This window comes from Nicotiana sylvestris, chromosome 7 (assembly GCF_000393655.2).
Source record: "Nicotiana sylvestris chromosome 7, ASM39365v2, whole genome shotgun sequence".
Classification (NCBI taxonomy): Eukaryota; Viridiplantae; Streptophyta; class Magnoliopsida; order Solanales; family Solanaceae; genus Nicotiana; species Nicotiana sylvestris.
In genome coordinates, this window is record NC_091063.1 from 38705916 (window position 1) to 38724515 (window position 18600).

At 39.9% G+C, this 18600-nt stretch overlaps 1 protein-coding gene across 1 annotated transcript; it reads right to left on the reverse strand.

Moving 5' to 3' along the window:
• Window positions 1-994: 994 nt before the first annotated feature.
• LOC138873007 (uncharacterized) lies at window positions 995-2274 on the reverse strand. Its single transcript, XM_070151432.1, has 2 exons — window positions 2092-2274; window positions 995-1372 (listed from the first exon to the last, which is right to left on the reverse strand). The coding sequence occupies exons 1-2, from the start codon at window positions 2272-2274 to the stop codon at window positions 995-997; spliced, it is 561 nt and encodes a 186-aa protein (XP_070007533.1).
• Between the last annotated feature and the right edge of the window lie 16326 nt (window positions 2275-18600).

The window sequence follows — 18600 nt, forward strand, 5'->3', positions numbered from 1 at the left end:
AGGATTTGGTTTGGAGATATGTAATGAGGAGGTTGTATGGTACGATTTTGGGGTGATTTGGAGGTGGTCGGCCGCAGGTGGGCGATTTCTGGCGGCGATGGAGAGGCGGAAGTTATGGAGAAAGAAAGAGTGAAGATAGAGGAAGGAGAAAAGAATTATGGGGGGAATGGGGAAATTTTTTAGCATTTCTAAGTCTTAAATACCTAGTTGGGAGATTGATTGTGGACCATTGGATGAGGGAGAGATAAATGGATGAGATTTAATCTTGATTCACTTAACGAAACGACGTAGTTTTGAGGCAAAACTACGTAGTTTCGGACCCTTTCAATGGCAGCTCCTTATCTTGCACTCTTGGCCACTTTTTCTCTCAAATTTGGCCAGATTTCTTCCTTAATCCTACTTATTAAACTAAATTTACACAAACAAATAAATTAATTAAATAACTTATTCATATGATCAATTAACTAGATTGATTCACCAATTGAAAAGTTAGTCAATTCCTAAAATGCACAAATGAAGGAAGAACTATTATTTTTTGGTATTTTCATGATAGGAAATATGCAATTAAAGACACAAAATTTGAGAAAACAATTAAATTAACAAAACACTAATGACTTTAGGAGGTGTTAAAATAGTACAAAAATTAAATGTTCACACCTTGATATCTAAAGGTCTTTCCTTTTCCGATGACACTCCCTTCGTAGTATGCTTTTCGTTGTTGCCTCAGTAAAAACCTTGCTAAAAAAACTCGATTGGTACAAAAACTGGATGAAGGGAAAAAGAATGCAGAATATACTTTCAGTATTGATAGGATCTATCAGGATTAATACCTTTTGAGGTGATTCACGTTCCAATAGCTGGGTAATCTGATTCTATCTTGATTTTCCAACTCGTATGACCCTTTACCGGTGATAGCTGAAACCCGGTAAGGACCTTCCCATGTCGGTCCTAGTTTTCTGGCATTGACTTCCCGAATGCTCTGAGTCACCTTTCTCTAAACCAAGTCTCCTACCTTGAAGTATCGGAAGACATTGGCCTTGTGATTATAATATCTTTCCATCCTTTGCTTTTGAGCCACCATACTCACGTACACCAAGACCCTGTGTTCATGGAGCAAGTGCAGACTCACCGGCAATGCTTCATTTTTTGCTTTTTCATTTGTTCGGAAAAACCTTAAAGTCAGTTCCCCCACTTCCACCAGTATCAGAGCTTCCACGCCATACACGAGAGAGAAAGGTGTTTCTCCCATGCTTGACTTCTTCGTTGTCCAGTATGCCCATAGCACTCCCGGTAGCTCATTGATCCATTTGCCCTTAGCATCTTCTAACTTCTTTTTAAGGTTCTGGATAATTACCTTGTTTGTTAATTCTGACTGTCCGTTAGCACTTGGTGAAATGGTAAAGATGTAACCCCCTATAATTCCGAATCATCCAAAAAATTTGTGACTTTTGAACCTATGAACTGCAGCTCGTTGTCATAGGCAATTTCCTTCGGTATTCTGAATCAACAGATTATGTGGAATCATATAAAGTCGATCACTTCGCGCTCATTGATCTTCTGGTAAGGACCTGCTTCAACCAATTTAGTAAAGTAGTCAGTTAAAACTAAAAGAAATCTTACCTTTCCGGGACCCGGTTGTAGAGGACCAATCATATACATTCCCTATTTTATTAATGGCCATGGGGACAACACCGAATGCATAAGTTATGCTGGTTGGTGGACCAACTGTGCATGACGTTGATCTTTGTCAAACTTTGGAACGAATGCCTTTGTGTTTTGTTCCATCTGGGGCCAATAGTAACTTGCCCTGATCAACTTTAGAACTACTGAATTTGCACCAGAGTGGTTCCCGCAAACTCCTTCGTGGACTTCCCTTATCAAGTAATCTGCCTCCGAGGCCCCCAAACACTAGGCCAATGGTCCTTGGTATGATCTTCTGTATAACTGCCTATCTACAAGGCAATAACGAACTGTTGCTCCGTAGTGCCTCGGACGTCTTTGGGTCCTCATTTAATTTACCATGTTGAAGGTACTCGACGAACTCATTCCTCCAGTCCCAGACTAAGTTGGTTAAATTGACTTCGCAGTTACCGTCCACATCCAACACTGAATGTAGAAGTTGAACGATAGTACCAGAGATCCTTTCATCTCCGTGCATGATCCAAAATTAGCCAATGCATCTGCTTCCACATTTTTTTCCCTTGGAATGTGTATGATTGACCATTCACCGAATCGTGCAAGCAATGCTTGAACCTTGTTCAAATACTGTCCCATGTGTTTTTCATTTGTGTCAAAAATACCAGACACTTAGTAACTACCAGCTGGGAGTCACATTTCACTTTAATGACCTTGGAACCTAGTCCCTGGGCCAGTTCCAATCCTACAACTGAAGCCTCAAACTCGGCTTCATTGTTAGTTAACGGAACAATTTTAATGGCCTACCTCAGGGCTTCCTCGAGGGCGTGATTAGAACTATCCCGAGACCAGACCCTTTTTACATTAGAAGCTTCATCCTTAAATAGGTCCAAAGTCCCGATGTCATTTCCGACACCAGCACTACTTCCTTAGCAGCCAAGGGCATTAACCCGAGACTGAAAGCAGCCACAAAGTCGGTCAAAACTTGCAAGTTGATCGCAGTCCTAAGTTTGTACTCAATGTCAAATTCACTAATTTTGACTGCCTATTTAGCTAAACGACCTGACAATTTAGGCTTGTGAAGGAAATTCCTTAGTGAAAAAGTCGTCATAATAGCTATCAGGTGGCACTGGAAAGAAGGCATAAGCTTTCGAGAGGAGACTACAAGAGCTATGCCGGCTTATCGAGGTGCAGATAGCGAGGCTGCACTCTCGATAATATATTAGTGACATAATAAACAGAAAGTTGCATACTTTCTTCCTTTCGGGCCAAGACGACACTTAATGCTACCCCTGAGACTGCAAGATATATCAACAACCGTTTGCCTTCACACAGTTTTGACAGTAATGGGGGGTTGGATAGGTATTTTGTATAGGTTTTTAAGTGCCTGTTTGCATTCCAGAGTCCATGCGAAATTGTTTTTTTTAGAAGTGAAAAGAAGTGGTGGAACTTTTTTGAGGATCTTGAGATGAATATGCTTAGAGCCGCCAACCTCCCAGACAACCTTTATACTTCCTTTACACTTGTCAATTGGTCTGAAATGTCCTTGACAAGTTTGATTTTATCGGGATTTACCTCGATCCCTCTTTGCAAGACCAGGAACCCCAATAACTTACCAGAATCAACCTCAAACGCACATTTCTTTGGGTTAAGCTTCATGTTATGCTTCCTCAGAATGTTGAAAGTCTCTTAGAGGTATTTCAAATGATCTCATGTTCCTGACCTCGGCTATCAAGCACTTATTCTGCTTTACTGGTGGGAAATTTGGATCCAGGCTTAGCTTGTAGATTGTACCTCTAATGGGATACCTGTCATATCCGATTACGACCATGCAAAGCAGTAAACGTTGGCTTTAAGAAAATTTAAAAACCCTAACCTGAGCTCGGATTTAATTTTGTCCCCAGGTGAAATAGCCTTTCCAAAAATTCTTCGAACAAGGCCACTTGCTCGAGTTCTTCCACGGTTGACTTGGTCAGATCTATCTCTTCCGGTGCCTGAAAATATCTCGGAACCTAATAGGATTACGATAACTCCTCGCTCTTATCGTCTTCATTTGGAAAGAGAGATGGCGTCGGTTCTTGTAATTGCTATTTGCTGGACTCTTTCCCTTTGCTGTTGGAAATAGTCACCGTGTTCATATTTCTTGTTGCCGGTTGATCTTCTCTTATTTGCTTGACTCCTTCCAGTTAGGAAATTTCAACAACTGATGATATGTTGAGGGTATAACCTTCATCTCATGTATCCACGGCCATCCAAGGATTCAATTATAACCTATATCCATCTACCACTTCAAATATAGTGGTCTTTGTTACTCCTTCGGCGTGTGTGGGCAGCAAAATCTCCCCTCGGGTTGTCATGCTTTTCAAGTTGAAGCCAGCTAAGAGTTTTGTTGCTGGAACGATGTTCCCGATTAATTTTGCTTGCTTCAAACTCTCCATTGTATTATGTTGGATGAGCTTTCTGGTTCAACCAAAACACGTTTAATTTTGTAATCCAAAACATTTAGAGCGATTACCAAAGCATCGTTGTGTGGCAGAAGAAGTTCGTCAGCTTCTTCCTTCGTGAAAGTGATGTCATCTTCTGTGACCTCCCGAAGTCTCTTTTTGTGAGTCAACGATATCTTCGTTTTCTTTGCTGCTGAAAAGGTTACACCATTGACTTTATTTCCTCCAAAAATCATGTTGATAGTTAGCCGAGGGGAGCCTTCTGCCACCTTCAAAGGCTCTGCATTATCCTGGCTTCGGACGTAGTTGTTCTTGGCTCGGTCACCTAAAAACTCCTTGAGATGTCCATTCTTCAACAACGTCGCCACCTCTTTAAGAATATGTAAGCTATCCCCAGTACATGGACGTGAGTCCCATGGTATTCACACCATAAACTGAGATCTTATGGCTAAGAACTAATCGGATTGGCTTTGGGAACCATGCTTCTTTGATATTCCTTATTGCCGATACCAACTCTACTAAGCTGATGTTCAAGTTGTAGTCTGATAACCTGAGATATGTAGAGTCTCAGGCCTTTGGCACCTATTTCTCCTGTAATGACCTGTTATTTCGTCCGAGATAGTTTCTTCTATCAGGAGCAAACTTATACGATGACCAAAACCTTTTGCTGTTACGACCTTTGGTTATTTCATACGATAGAAAATGACCTCTAGAGGACTGCCAATTAGCAACAAAGTCGCTTTTATATTTGTCTTGGTTTTTGTATCGATCCCATCCCTTCGTTGATACCGAGAACTTGATCTGATCGTCTTTATCCTTATTTTTGACTCATAATGGTTATGGACATCCGCTCATCTGGTTTTTTGAAACTCGAGTAGGCTTTCCTTCAGCTTTTGGAAGGTGTTGTAGCTTCACGGATTTAGACCCTTTGTGAATGCCTCCGATGCCTACTCATCCGGTACCACAGATAGAAACATCATCTCTTTCTGGAACCGAATCACGAATTCTTGCAGAAGTTCGGACTCACCCTACACAATCCTGAATATGTCTGCCTTTCTACCTTGAACTTTTCTTGCTCCGGCATGGGCCTTAATGAATGAGTCTGCAAGCATCTCAAAAGAATCAATTGAATGCTCGGGGTAAGAGAGAATACCATGTCAGGGACCCTTTTGTGAGGGTTTCACCAAACTTCTTCAGCAAGACCGACTAGATCTCATGTTGAGCCAAATATTTCCCTTTCACACCTGTGGTATAGGTTGTGATGTGATTCTGTAGATCCGAAGTCCCGTCGTATTTTATCATGTCCGGCATATTGAATCTCTTTGGGATTAACTCTAGTGTTGCGCTCAGTTTAAACGGCAATTACGTATATTTTTTCGAATCTGGGCCTTTTAATACTGGTGGTGCACCCGGAATCTGATCCATCCGAGCGTGAAACTCCTTCACATTTTGATCCATTCGTTTTTTATTTCACTCATGAGCTCAATTTTGAAGGGATCATTCCCGTTGTTATTACCAGATCCGCTACTGATCCTTCCAGCTTCGTCGAAACCGACTTCACCCCTTGGGGTGTTATTATCGACCCTCTAAGCTGTTTGGTTTGCAGGAATGCTGGGAGGAATTTTCCCCCCTTCCGTTCGCGATATTGGATGCGCCTGACAATGCTTGTTTTTACGCCCCGCAGTATTACGGTGATGTCACGTTTTGCAGTATTAAGTTACGATGATGTTGCACCCTGAAGTATTGTACATTAAAATTTCGTTTTCAGTTAACCGATGTAGACTCGGGTATGGGATCATCTTGACATTAACGTACTTACGCTATTTATAGCAAGCAATAAATAAGTGTTATGAAGAATAAGAGGGTACACGGATTAAATAAAACGAGTTTCGTTGAAAGTGATCAATTTGGAATAAAATACGGGTCGAGCAATAATACCCGATAATTATGAACTAGTACCATGCAAGGTATCATATGACCATAGTAGTATAATATATAAAGTATATATGAAGTATTTTAAAAATAAATATAATTTTAAGTAAGGTGTGGTAATTTTTAAATCATGCGGGTAATTAATTAATTACTAGGTAGCAGGACATTACCCGATTAACTAATAAGCGGATAAAAACTTAATAATTTACACTGAAGTGACGTGGCAGCATAAGGTGACTCTTAGTCACACTATGTATTAGGTGGCAACCTTGGCATCCAAGACAAGACATAAGTCTTGTTACAATTAAAAATGAGTCAAAAAGATAAAGAACAAAATAACATTGGAAAAGGCTTCATTCTTGATTTGGAATTTAAGAACAGAAACGTTCATCAATTCAACAAAGTAAGAGGCTGGAAAGTTTGTTCACTTTGTTCAAAGAAGCAAAAGTTGCAACGACCAAGCACTTCAATGCTAAAAAAAACAGAAGCTGATTTCGTTCATCAGCTTCCATTGATTCAGAAGCTTAATCCGATTTTTGGGTTCTAAGTTCAATCCACGAAGGTTTCCAACAGAATATTATACGGAGTTTTTCCTACTCTAGGTATGTTAAGGCCCTCCCTTCTTTCTTTTGGCATGGTCCAAATTATACTAAAGAAACGAGCAAATACACAGTTTCTATAAATTACTCTATTCATAGAAATAGTAGAGGTGTCTATATTCTTGATTCCCCACGAGAATTATTATTATTATCCTCTGCTCATGGGTCTCTGAATAGTACACTATCGGAAAAATGTATCCGGAAGGAATATTGAGATTATTACGTATTTTTCATGCATTTCATACATGTGAATTGACTCATGACCAGATGGTGTTATATACGCATATATATGTAAATATATGTTTATGGGATATGAGAAAAGGTTACGGCGTTATATACGCACCACCACCTGATCAGCTGGTATATGATGATGATGATGCCCACAATGGATGAAATATGATTCAAATGGCGTTAAATATGCGTATATATATATATATATATGTGTATATATATATATGTATGTATATATATATATATATATATATATATATATATATATATATATATATATATATATATATATATATATATATGCTATAGAAAAAGGATACTGCATTATATACGCACCACCACCTGATCAGCTGGTATATGATGATGATGTTGCCCACAGTGGCTGAAATATGATTCAAACGGCGTTATATACATGTATATATGTATGTATATATATGTATATGGGATATCAGAAAGGTTATGAAGTTATATACGCACCACCACCTGATCAGCTCGTATACGATGATGATTTTTCCCACAGTGGCCGATATGATATGGTGGGATGCCCTCATAGGTTGATGATGTTATGAAACATGTACCTATGCACGACATGACATTCATACGCATATGCATGACGCTAAAATTAATTTATGATTTACAAAGTTATTCAGACTTACAGGTTGAGTCATGTACTCTATATTTCTTCCATGTCTCCTATGTACTTATTTATGTGCCTTACATACTCGGTATATTATTCGTACTGGTGTCCCTTTTGCCTAGAGATGTTGCGTTTCATGCCCGCAGGTCCCGATAGACAGGTTGAGAGCCCTCCAAGTAGGCTATCAGCTTAGCGGAAGATGTTGGTGTGCTCCATTTGCTTCGGAGTTGCTTGTTTGGTTAGTATGATTTAGACGTGTATTGTTTGGTATGGCGGGAATCTATCCTGACCTTTACAACATTTACGTACTCTTAGAGGCTTGTAGACATATGTCATATACGTGAAAGATTGTACGGCCTTGTCGGCCTATGTTTTGATTTTATAAATGATTATGTTGGCCTATTAGGCCCGTATGTCACGTGTATATGATGAGGTAATAGGAAAGATACGTTACGTTGGTACTCGATCGAGTAAGGTACAGAGTGCTTGTCACGGCCCATCGGTTTGGGTCGTGACAAAAGTGGTATCAGAGCTGTTCTGTCCTAGGGAATCTACAAGCTGTGTCTAGTATAGTCTTGTTTATGGGTGTGTCGTGCACCACACTTATAAGCAGGAGGCTATAGGGCATTTAGGATTGTCACTCTTTCTTCTTACTCTAGATCGTGTGGTAGAGCTCACTTATAAGAATTCAAATTTTGAAATTCTATTTTATTCGTAATAAAACGATACCTACATCCGAAAAGAAGGTTGGAAAGAGAGATAGTTGTGGAAGAGCAGCTGAGTGAGAGGAATTGGGTTTTCGTATGATGCTTACGATAAGTAAATGTGAGGTCTTTAACAGATCATGGGTATACTGAAAGGTGTAAGCTTCCTGATAAAAAGCCTTAGGGCAAGAATGTCTATCCATCTTTATGGTGAAAGACAATGAGAGATTAAGAAGATAAATACAAGTTTCAACAAGCAGAAGAAGCAAGATGAAGAAGGGTACGAGGCACCCAGTTAATGAAGGTTAACAACGTATATTATTGAGGCAGAGGAACATAAGATTTTTGAGTTATATTCAATAGTAATATAGGTATATACAATTGGTCGCACTCATTCCAGATATGCCGTATGGGGATTAACAGAAGTAGTATAAGAAGATATGATAGATGAATTGTTTGCGTCAGTTGACATTTCTAAAGGATATTGCAAATATTCCAATAGATCTCTTTATGAGACACCCAGATGGTGCACTCTGAAATAGTGCAGCCAGATATGAATACTACAAAGACATACACTACAAGCCTCAAAAGGATAAATATTACCTTAGTGTGGCTCGCGTCCCTAATAAAGCGAGAACATTAAGCAACCTGAAGAGCCATTGGATGGAGCAAAGGAAGGCTAAAAGCAAAAGAATGTCTTGTTCAAGTTTTCAGAATAAAGTGATCGGCATAAATATTAGCAGGAAATAAGAAAAGAGTTAATGAAGAATTATGAGTAAGATGTGATATATGGATGACAATGGTAGATCAAAAGATGACAATATTACAAAATCTATAGTCAAGTGAAGGATTACGAGAAATGACAGGCCTTAGGACAACAAAAGAGTATAGGCCATACAATCATATCCTCATTTTGAGAAATAAGTTTGCAATTCTAGCGTGATTACTAAGAGGAAAAGTTAGACCCCAAAGTAATAGAAAACAGTATGGGCTGGTGAATAAGATAAACTAAATATGAATTAGGGACTGAGTGATTTGGTAATATTCAGCATCATGAGAATTTCAGATCGCATTCTGGCAATAATAGGACGGACAACAGAAGAAGGTTCATGAGAAATTCAGAGAATGGTCATTCGGGAAGACGCTTCCCTAAAGCAAGCAATGTTAGCAAAGTTAAGCTTAAGGGACTATATGTACCAATTACATTAAGTGTCACCCTCGTGAGTAAGGGAATTTGTCATCCTTGGTATAGAAGGATTGTCGCAAGGCGAGTAAGGATCATTGATGTTGAGGAACAACGCCAAAGATGAAATGGTAAAATATCTATAGGTAGATCCTCGTGGCTACAACTCTTAGTACACCCCTAAAGGGGGAATATGGAATGATGTGGCATTAAGTCAGAATTAAGTGGTTTTAGTGACTATGGAATGGTAAAGGAAGAATGCGATAAAAATGAAAGGGATGAGATTGCACTTATTTAAATCCCACAGATATGATAAAATTTCAGAATATTGTGCTAGATGACGTCAAGGAGAGGAAGAAAAGGTTCCTGCCTGAGTTGTTATTAATAAATAAGGAGCCAGTGCGAGAGGTAAGTTAAGACAAAGGAAATAACCCAAGAAAGATTACGAGGAATATTAATATGAGAATGGGCCAACGAGTAGTTAGTAATTGGTCAGGAAGACCCCAGTTATGGCTAAATAGGAGGTTACAGACGAGTTATCAGATCATGTAAGATAAACATAGTAGAACCCAACGTGGAGAATTTAGCCTCAAAGAATATCATTATAATACTTGAGATATATTCAAACAAGGGTCGGGGTAGTTAAAGGTACCATATGAGTGTTATGGGGATAAAAGGAAGTGCCACTAGGAAGCCAATCAATATGCCAGTTCAGAAGCAACCCTACAAGTACAAGGGCACGGAGGTAAGCAACTACGGATAATTATAGGCAAGGAAGGACATCAAAAGGTTTGTAATAAGCTCAGAGCTTTACGAGGGTCAAGGGTTCTCCCTAAGTACTACAACGAAAGACTAACTGAGGAAATAAGAAAGAAGGCTTCAACATAAGACAACAACCTAAAGAGAAAATGGTCGTGTAACAACAGTCTCACAACAACACTGTAAGCACTCCAAAGGAAAGTGGCACCTACCATGACTAATGAATGGAAAGTAAAGTTAAAAGTAATATTCGAGATCATATGAATTATATGAAAACTATGGCATGTGTGGACATTAAGATAAGCTAAGTATGGATGCAACAAGGGGGCAGAAAGACCAGAAAAAGTAATAGCTTATGTTGAAAGAAATCTAAGATGGAACGAAAGAAATTATTCGATCAACGATCCAGAGTTGGTTGCGTTAAGAACTCACTTAAGGGTTTGGAGTTTTATACATGTAGCATATACAGCCATAGAAGACTTCAGTATAAGTTAAAAGAAAGAATTGAGCCTAGGGCATAGACAAAGGACTGAATCGTTAGAAGATTGTATCATAGATATCCCATAACACCCATAAAAGGCTAAGGTAATAACTGATACCATGGGCCACGGGTCGGAAGATAGCTTAAGCCTATGTAAAGGCTGATCAGAAGGAAGAGGAAACTAAAGAAATCATATCACCCAAGTAAATCAGGAGTCTGATTATTGGACCTAGAATAATTATAGAAGTTGTTCTTGAGAACATGACAGAATCACTCTTAATATCAGATATTCAAGAGAAATAATACAACAACTATAATCTATAATCTATAATCTATAATGGCTACAAGAAAGCCAGTTAGAAGCATTACCAACCTCATAAGAAGTAAGTATGAAGCTCTCATCGGATTATGTATATAGCAGAGGTGCGAGTATTATAATAGAGCTTCAAGTTATGGACGTGAATTACACCTAGGTGGAAGAAAGGTCAGGAAAGGGATAGAAGATAGGATGCAAAATTTTAAGGTAAGTAAGGTAAAGGTGAACAACATACGAGATACTCAAAGGCAGAATATGTGAAGAGTTCATACTTCGGATAGAAGGCTAGGAGTGCTGGGATTCAATATCCAGGAATGATAGCGGCATAGTCAGTGGCATATCTCATAGCCTATGGTTCTAGGTATCGAGGAGGCCAATTAAGACAATAAATAAGAGTTAGAGACGATGTGATGTCTCCCTTGATGTCCCAGAATGACATAAGGAAATCTATGATGCAAGCAAGTTGAAAGGTTGCAAGTAATATAAATAGAGTTGTGTAGGTCACAAATCGTTTTATGGTGAAGCAACAAGGTTCTAGAAGACAAGAGTAAGGATAAGAAAGGGAGAGTGAGAAGGTAACGAAAATGGATAAGTCCTCAGGATTAAGCCATTGAAAACAAGAAGAGCAGATGGTTTCTCTAAATTATACAAAGTTCACTATAGCCTGAATGAACTCAAAGGAGTCTAAGACTAATAGCATTTAGAATGCCACCCTGGTAATAGAATGAGGGTGTAATTGTAATAGATAAAAGATGATGCTTGAGCCTTCGATTGAGTAATGATTCAACGAAGAAAAGAAACGGATCTTATGAATTGGACAGGATTAAAATACCCACGTAAGAGAATCACCTTGGGATGCTATAGAATACGGTATTGAAGTACAGTATCACCGCTAAGTTGATCAGGAAAATTACTTCGAATATTCCTTGATGTAATGTAAGCCCTAGTGGAAAAAGTATTACGTAAGAAGTTTCAAGTTATCAGTGGTATATTGTAGATCAATATTGAGGTAAATCAACAATGGATGGACAAAAGTCACAAAGTATGAGATGAGATTAGGCCGTCATTCTAAAGATGAGCAGTAATGAGGAAGCATTAAAGGACTTAAATTATACATATGGAATAAGTAACGAGAGTAAGCTGGGATTTGGTAGCAGACCTCAGCAACAATAAATTAAAGTAAGAGTTATGGTAGTAAATTCATACGGATGGCTAAACGGACCTATGCAATAAGATATAGCAATATTCGTAAATTCAATAAAGTATCGAGCGAAGAACTTCAGTATACTCATAGATGCTCAAAGGGATATCTTATCACGTTCTACATATGAAGCCTAGAGATTCGGCACCTTTATTGGTCAAAATCGTACATGCTGCATGATGAAAGGTAGCAACAGTTACGAGATTGGTAAGATTCCGACTAAAAATTGTGGTGTGAGAAGGAGACCTAAGGGGGAAATGCCCTGGACTTTGGAATATCACAGAACAGAAACCTAGATGGCAAGGGAAGTTCTAAAGTATTCGGAAAATATAAGTTATGAAAATGATAAGTGCATCAATCAACATTCGAGGACGAATGTTCCAAATTGGGCAATAATGTTACGCCCCGTAGTATTACGGTGATGTCACGTTTTGCAGTATTAAGTTACAACGATGTTGCTCCCTGAAGTATTGTACGTTAAAATTTCATTTTCAGTTAACCGATGTAGACTCAGGGATGGGATCATCTTGACATTAACGTACTTACGCTATTTATAGCAAGCAATAAATAAGTGTTATGAAGAATAAGAGGGTACACAGATTAAAGAAAACGAGTTTCATTGAAAGTGGTCAATTTGGAATAAAATACGGGTCGAGCGATAATACCCGATAATTATGAACTAGTACCATGCAAGGTACCATATGACCACGGTAGTATAATATATAAAGTATATATGAAGAATTTTAAAAATAAGTAGAATTTTAAGTAAGGTGTGGTAATTTTTAAATTATGCGGGTAATTAATTAATTACCGGGTAGCAGGACATCTCCCGGTTAACTAATAAGCGGATAAAAACTTAATAATTTACACCGAAGTGACATGGCAGCATAAGGTGACTCTTAGTCACCCTATGTTTAGGTGGCAACCGTGGTATCCAAGACAAGATATAAGTCTTGTTACAATTAAAAATGGGTCAAAAAGATAAGAACAAAATAACATTGAAAAAGGCTTCATTCTTGATTTGGAATTTAAGAACAAAAACGTTCATCAATTCAACAAAGTAGGAGGCTGGAAATTTTTGTTCAAAGAAATAGAAGTTGCAACGACCAGGCACTTCAACGCCAAAAAAACAGAAGCTAATTTCGTTCATCAGCTTCCACTGATTCAGAAGCTTAATCCGATTTTTGGATTCTAAGTTCAATCCACGAAGGTTTCCAGCTGAATATTATACGAAGTTTTTCCTACTCCAGGTATGTGATGATGATGTTGCCCACAGTGACTGAAATATGATTCAAATGGCGTTATATACGCGTATATATGTATGTATATATATGTATATGGGATATGCGAAAAGGTTACGACGTTATTGTCATAACCCTGGTTCACCCTCCGTGAACCATTGTGACGGCACCTAGTCTCTACGACTAGGTAAGCCTAAATTGCGGAAGAAAAACCAAAATGTGCGGAAGTAAAATAATTTAAAACAGAAATAAAGTAGTAACAGTGTTTCAATATACCGCTCGGCATACACCATGTTTAACTCTCAATACCAAAACATAAATCCAAGACCTGAAAACCCACGAATCATAAGCTAAGATCAATACTGCATAGCTCTAACTCCGGAATGTCTAATAAGAACAGAAAAATATAGAAGGGCTAAATACTAAAAGCAGGAATAGAAAGGGACTTCTCAGTCTGCGGACGCAGCAGATGTACCTCAAAGTCTCTAGATTAGTCGCCTCCTCAAGGATGATAGGCCTGGGTAGCAGTACCTGGATTTGCACATGAAAAACATGCGCAGAAAGGGCATGAGTACACCACAGCGGTACTCAGTAAGTGTCAAGCCTAACCTCGGTCGGGTAGTGACGAGGAAGGTCAAGGCACTACTGAGGTTAAATAAATAATAATATTACAGGATAAGATAAATAGTACAATTAAGAATCTACACAGGATAAAAAGCAGTACAATAACGGAAACAGAAAGAAAGGCAACCATCAGGAAGTACCACTCACAACAAGGATGATAGCCGGGGATCTCTTGGTATCCCGAGGATCTCTTGGTATCCTCAATATATGCTAGGGATCTCTTGGTATCTCGAGGATCTCTTGGTATCCTCAATAAATGTAAGGGATCTCTTGGTATCTCGAGGATCTCTTGGTATCCTCAATATATGCTAGGGATCTCTCGGTATCCCGAGGATCTCTTGGTATTCTCAATATATGTTCCAGGGATATCTTAGTATACCGCACCTCAGTTCAGATCATAAATACGTACAGGGGATCTCCCGGGATGCCGCCCCGTAGTCCCAAAGTAAAAACACACAGCAGCAACACAAGAATACCCAATTAAGCTAAATTTTGTACCAAGTAAACTGTTAATTCTAGCCTAACACGCTTCATGTAATGCAATTAAGGCAGTTTAAGCAAATGGGCAATTAAGTCAACTAAACATGTTTTTCTAAACTAGCAACAGTCTACATTCACAAGTAGAATAAAACAGGAAAAAGAACTCAATTGAAATACTTAAGGAAAAAACCGGATTTTCAACAATTAGCTCAAGTACGCGCTCGTCACCTCACGTACAAGGCATTTCAATTATCAAATATATCATATCCTAAGGGGAAGGTCCCCCACACAAGGTTAGACAAGCCACTTACCTTGAACAGCTCAAAATCAACCCGAAACCACGCTCTTGCCATGAGTACTCGACTCCAAATGGCTCAAATCTATTCAATCCAATTGTATAATGTAAATAACACTTCAAGTAACTGATTCTACAAAGAAATTCTAAGCTAATATGCGAAATTAGGTAAAATAACCAAAACGCCCCTCGGGCCCACGTCTCGGAATTGGGTAAAATTTGTATTTTCAGAGTCCTCACGCTCTCACGAGTTTATGCATACCAATATTATCCAAATCTATGGTCAAATTCTCAATCAAAAGTCAGATTCTAAGTCTAAGAACTTTCTTCCAACTTTTCCCCAATTCTCATCTCCAATCCGAAATTAAATGATGAAACTAACTATAGATTGATGGAATATAACTAGAAAGGATTAAAGAATCGTTACCCAATGATCTCCTCTTCAATTTCCTCTCAAAATCACCCTCTCCCAATCTCTAAATCGAATTTCTAACTTTTGAAACTAAGCCCTCTAAATTTCATATTTCTGCCCAGTTGTTTCCGCATCTGCGGTCCCGCTTTTGCGGACCAAAGATCATATCTGCGACTTCTCACTTAAGGAGGACTTTCCGCACCTGCGACTACATTACCGTAGATGCGGTGCCGCTTCTGCAGTTTCCTGACCGCATCTGCGGACTCTGGCCCCTTCCTCACTTACGCTTCTGTGACTGCTGAGCAGCTTCTATAGCGTCGCACCTGCGGAACTCAAACCGCATGTGCGGTTATGAAAGACCCGGCAGCTGAAGCTGCAACTTTAATTCCAAAATCTTTCCGTCAACCATCTGAAATCATCCCGAGGCCCACAGGACCTCAACCAAACCTGCCAACCAACCCTAAAATATCATTCAAACTTGTTCCAACCTTCGAAATGCTTAAAACAACATCAAAACACCTATTTTTCATCGGATTCAAGCCTAAGAATTCCAAAAACTCTAAAAATACGCTTTCAATCAAAAAGTCTATCAAACCTTGTCCGAATGACCAAAAGTTTTGCACACACGTCACATTCAACACTATGGAGCTACTCCAACTTCTGGAATTCCATTCCGACCCTCGAATCAAAATCTCACTATCGAACCAGAAACTTCAAAAATTCAACTTTTGGCATTTCAAGCCTAAATTAGTTACGGACCTCCAAAATACCATTCGAACACGCCCCTAAGCCCGAAATCACCTAACGGAGCTAACGGAACCATCGAATTTCCATTCCGAGACCGTCTTCACACTGTTCTGACTATGATCAACTTTTCAACACTTAAGCTCTCATTTAGGGAATAAGTGTCCCAAAACTCTCCGAAACTCAAAACCAAACATCCCGGCAAATTAAAATAGCAAAAATAAACTTGGAGTAAGTAGTTAATAGGGGATCGGGGCGTAAATTCTCAAGACGACCGGCCAGGTTGTCACATCCTCCTACACTTAAATATTTGTTCGCCCTCGAACAAACATAAAGACATACCTGAAGTAGTGAAGAGATGAGGGTAGAGGTTGCGCATATACTGCTCGGTCTCCCAGGTCGCCTCCTCGACCGGCTGGCCCCGCCACTGAATTTCACAGATGCAATTTTCTTTTACCTCAGCTTTCTAACCTGCATGTCCAATATTGCCACTAGCTCCTCAACATAAGATAGATCCTTGTCCAACTGGACTGAACTGAAATCCAACATGTGTGACGGATCACCGTGATACTTCCGGAGCTTCGAAATATGGAATACTGGATAAACTCCGGCCAATTTGGGAGGTAAGCCAAGCTCATAAGCAACCTCCCCAACACGCCTCAATATCTCAAAAGGGCCAATAAATCTCGAACTCAACTTTCCTTTCTTCCCGAATCTCATAACGCCCTTCATAGGTGAAACCCGAAGCAGAACACGCTCTCCAACCATATAGGAAACATCACGAACCTTCCGATATGTGTAACTCTTCTGTCTGGACTAGGCTGTACGGAGCCTATCCTGAATCACCTTAACCTTTTCCAAAGCATCTTGAACTAAGTCCGTGCCCAATAATCTAGCATCACCCGGCTAAAACCAGCCCACTGGGGATCTATATCGTCTCCTATATAAAGCCTCATACGGTGCCATCTAAATACTGGACTGATGGTTGTTGTTGTAAACAAACTCCGCCAATGGCAAGAACTGATCCCAAGACCCTCCAAACTCGACCCCACGCATGGAGCATATCCTCAAGAATCTGAATAGTATGCTCGCACTGTCCGTCCATCTAAGGGTGAAATGTTGTACTCAACTCCACCCGAGTACCCAACTCATGCTGAATGGCCCTCCAGAACCGTGATATGAACTGAGTACCTCTGTCTGAAATGATGGACACTGGAATACCATGCAGACGAACAATCTCCTGGATATAAATCTCCGTCAACCGCTCCGAAGAATAAGTAGTACACACAAGAATGAAATGAGCGAACTTAGCCAGTTGATCCACAATCACCCAAATAGCATCGAACTTTCTCAAAGTCTGTGGGAGCCCAACTACGAAGTCCATGGTGATCTGCTCCCACTTCCACTCCGGGATCTCTATCTATTGAAGCAACTCACCCGGTCTCTAGTGCTCATACTTCACCTACTGACAGTTGAGACACCGAGCTACGAATCCAACTATATCTTTCTTCATCCACCTCCACCAGTAGTATTGTCTCAAATCCTGATACATCTTTACGGCACCCCGGATGGATGGAATACCGCAAACTATGGGCCTCCTCTAGAATCAACTATCAAAGCCTATTAATATTGGGTACACAAATCTGACCCTGCATCCTCAATACCCCATCATCACCAATAGTCACATCTCTGGCATCACCGTGCTGAACCTTGTCATTGAGGACAAGCAAATGAGGGTCATCATATTGTCGCTCCCTGATACGATCAAATAAGGAAGACCGAGAAACCACGCAAGCTACAAACCGACTGGGCTTCAAAAGATCCGATCTCACAAACTGGCTGGCTAAGGCCTGAATATCCATCGCCATATACCTCTCTGATGCTAGTAAATAAGCCAAACTCCCCAAACTCTCTGCCTGGTGAGTCAAAGCATCGGTCACCACATTGGACTTGCCTGAGTGATACAAAATAGTGATGTCATAGTCCTTTAGCAACTCTAACACCTCATGTGGTGAAAATTTAGATCATTTTGCTTGAACAGGTGTTACAAGCTTCGATGGTCAATATAAATCTCACAAGGCACACCGTATAAGTAATGGCACCATATCTTCAGGGCGTGAACAATGGCAGCAAACTCAAGGTCGTGAATAGGGTAGTTTTTCTCATGTATCTTCAATTGTCTAGATGCGTAGGCAATCACCCTACCATCCTACATCAACACCGCTCCGAGGCCAATCCTCGAGGCATCACAATAGACCATATACCCTGAACCTATAGGCAGTATCAAAATTGGGGTTGTGGTCAAAGCTGTCTTGAGCTTTTGAAAGCTCACCTCACACTCCTCTGTCCACTAAAATGGAGCACCTTTTTGGGTCAACCTGGTCATAGGGGCTGCAATCGATGAAAACCCCTTCACAAAACGTAGCCCACCAAACCAAGGAAACTACAGATCTTGGTAGCTGAGGATGGTCTGGGCCAACTCTACACGGCCTCTATCTTCTTTGGATCTACCTGAATACCCTCACTTGATACCGCGTGGCCTAAGAATGCCACTGAATCCAACCAAATATCACATTTCGAGAACTTTGCATATAACTTCTTCTCTCTCAGAGTCTGAAGCACAGTCCTCAGGCGATGCTCATGATCTTCCCGACTCCGGGAATACACTAGAATATCATCAAT

Excerpts from the sequence above, each read along its gene's own strand:
- LOC138873007 (XM_070151432.1), bottom strand. The coding sequence starts at position 2,274 with ATGGGACAGTATTTGAACAAGGTTCAAGCATTGCTTGCACGATTCGGT. Across the intron at positions 1,373-2,091 it reads TTCAGTGTTGGATGTGGACG|TCAGAATTAACAAACAAGGT; the intron begins GTAACTGCGAAG and ends GCTAACGGACAG.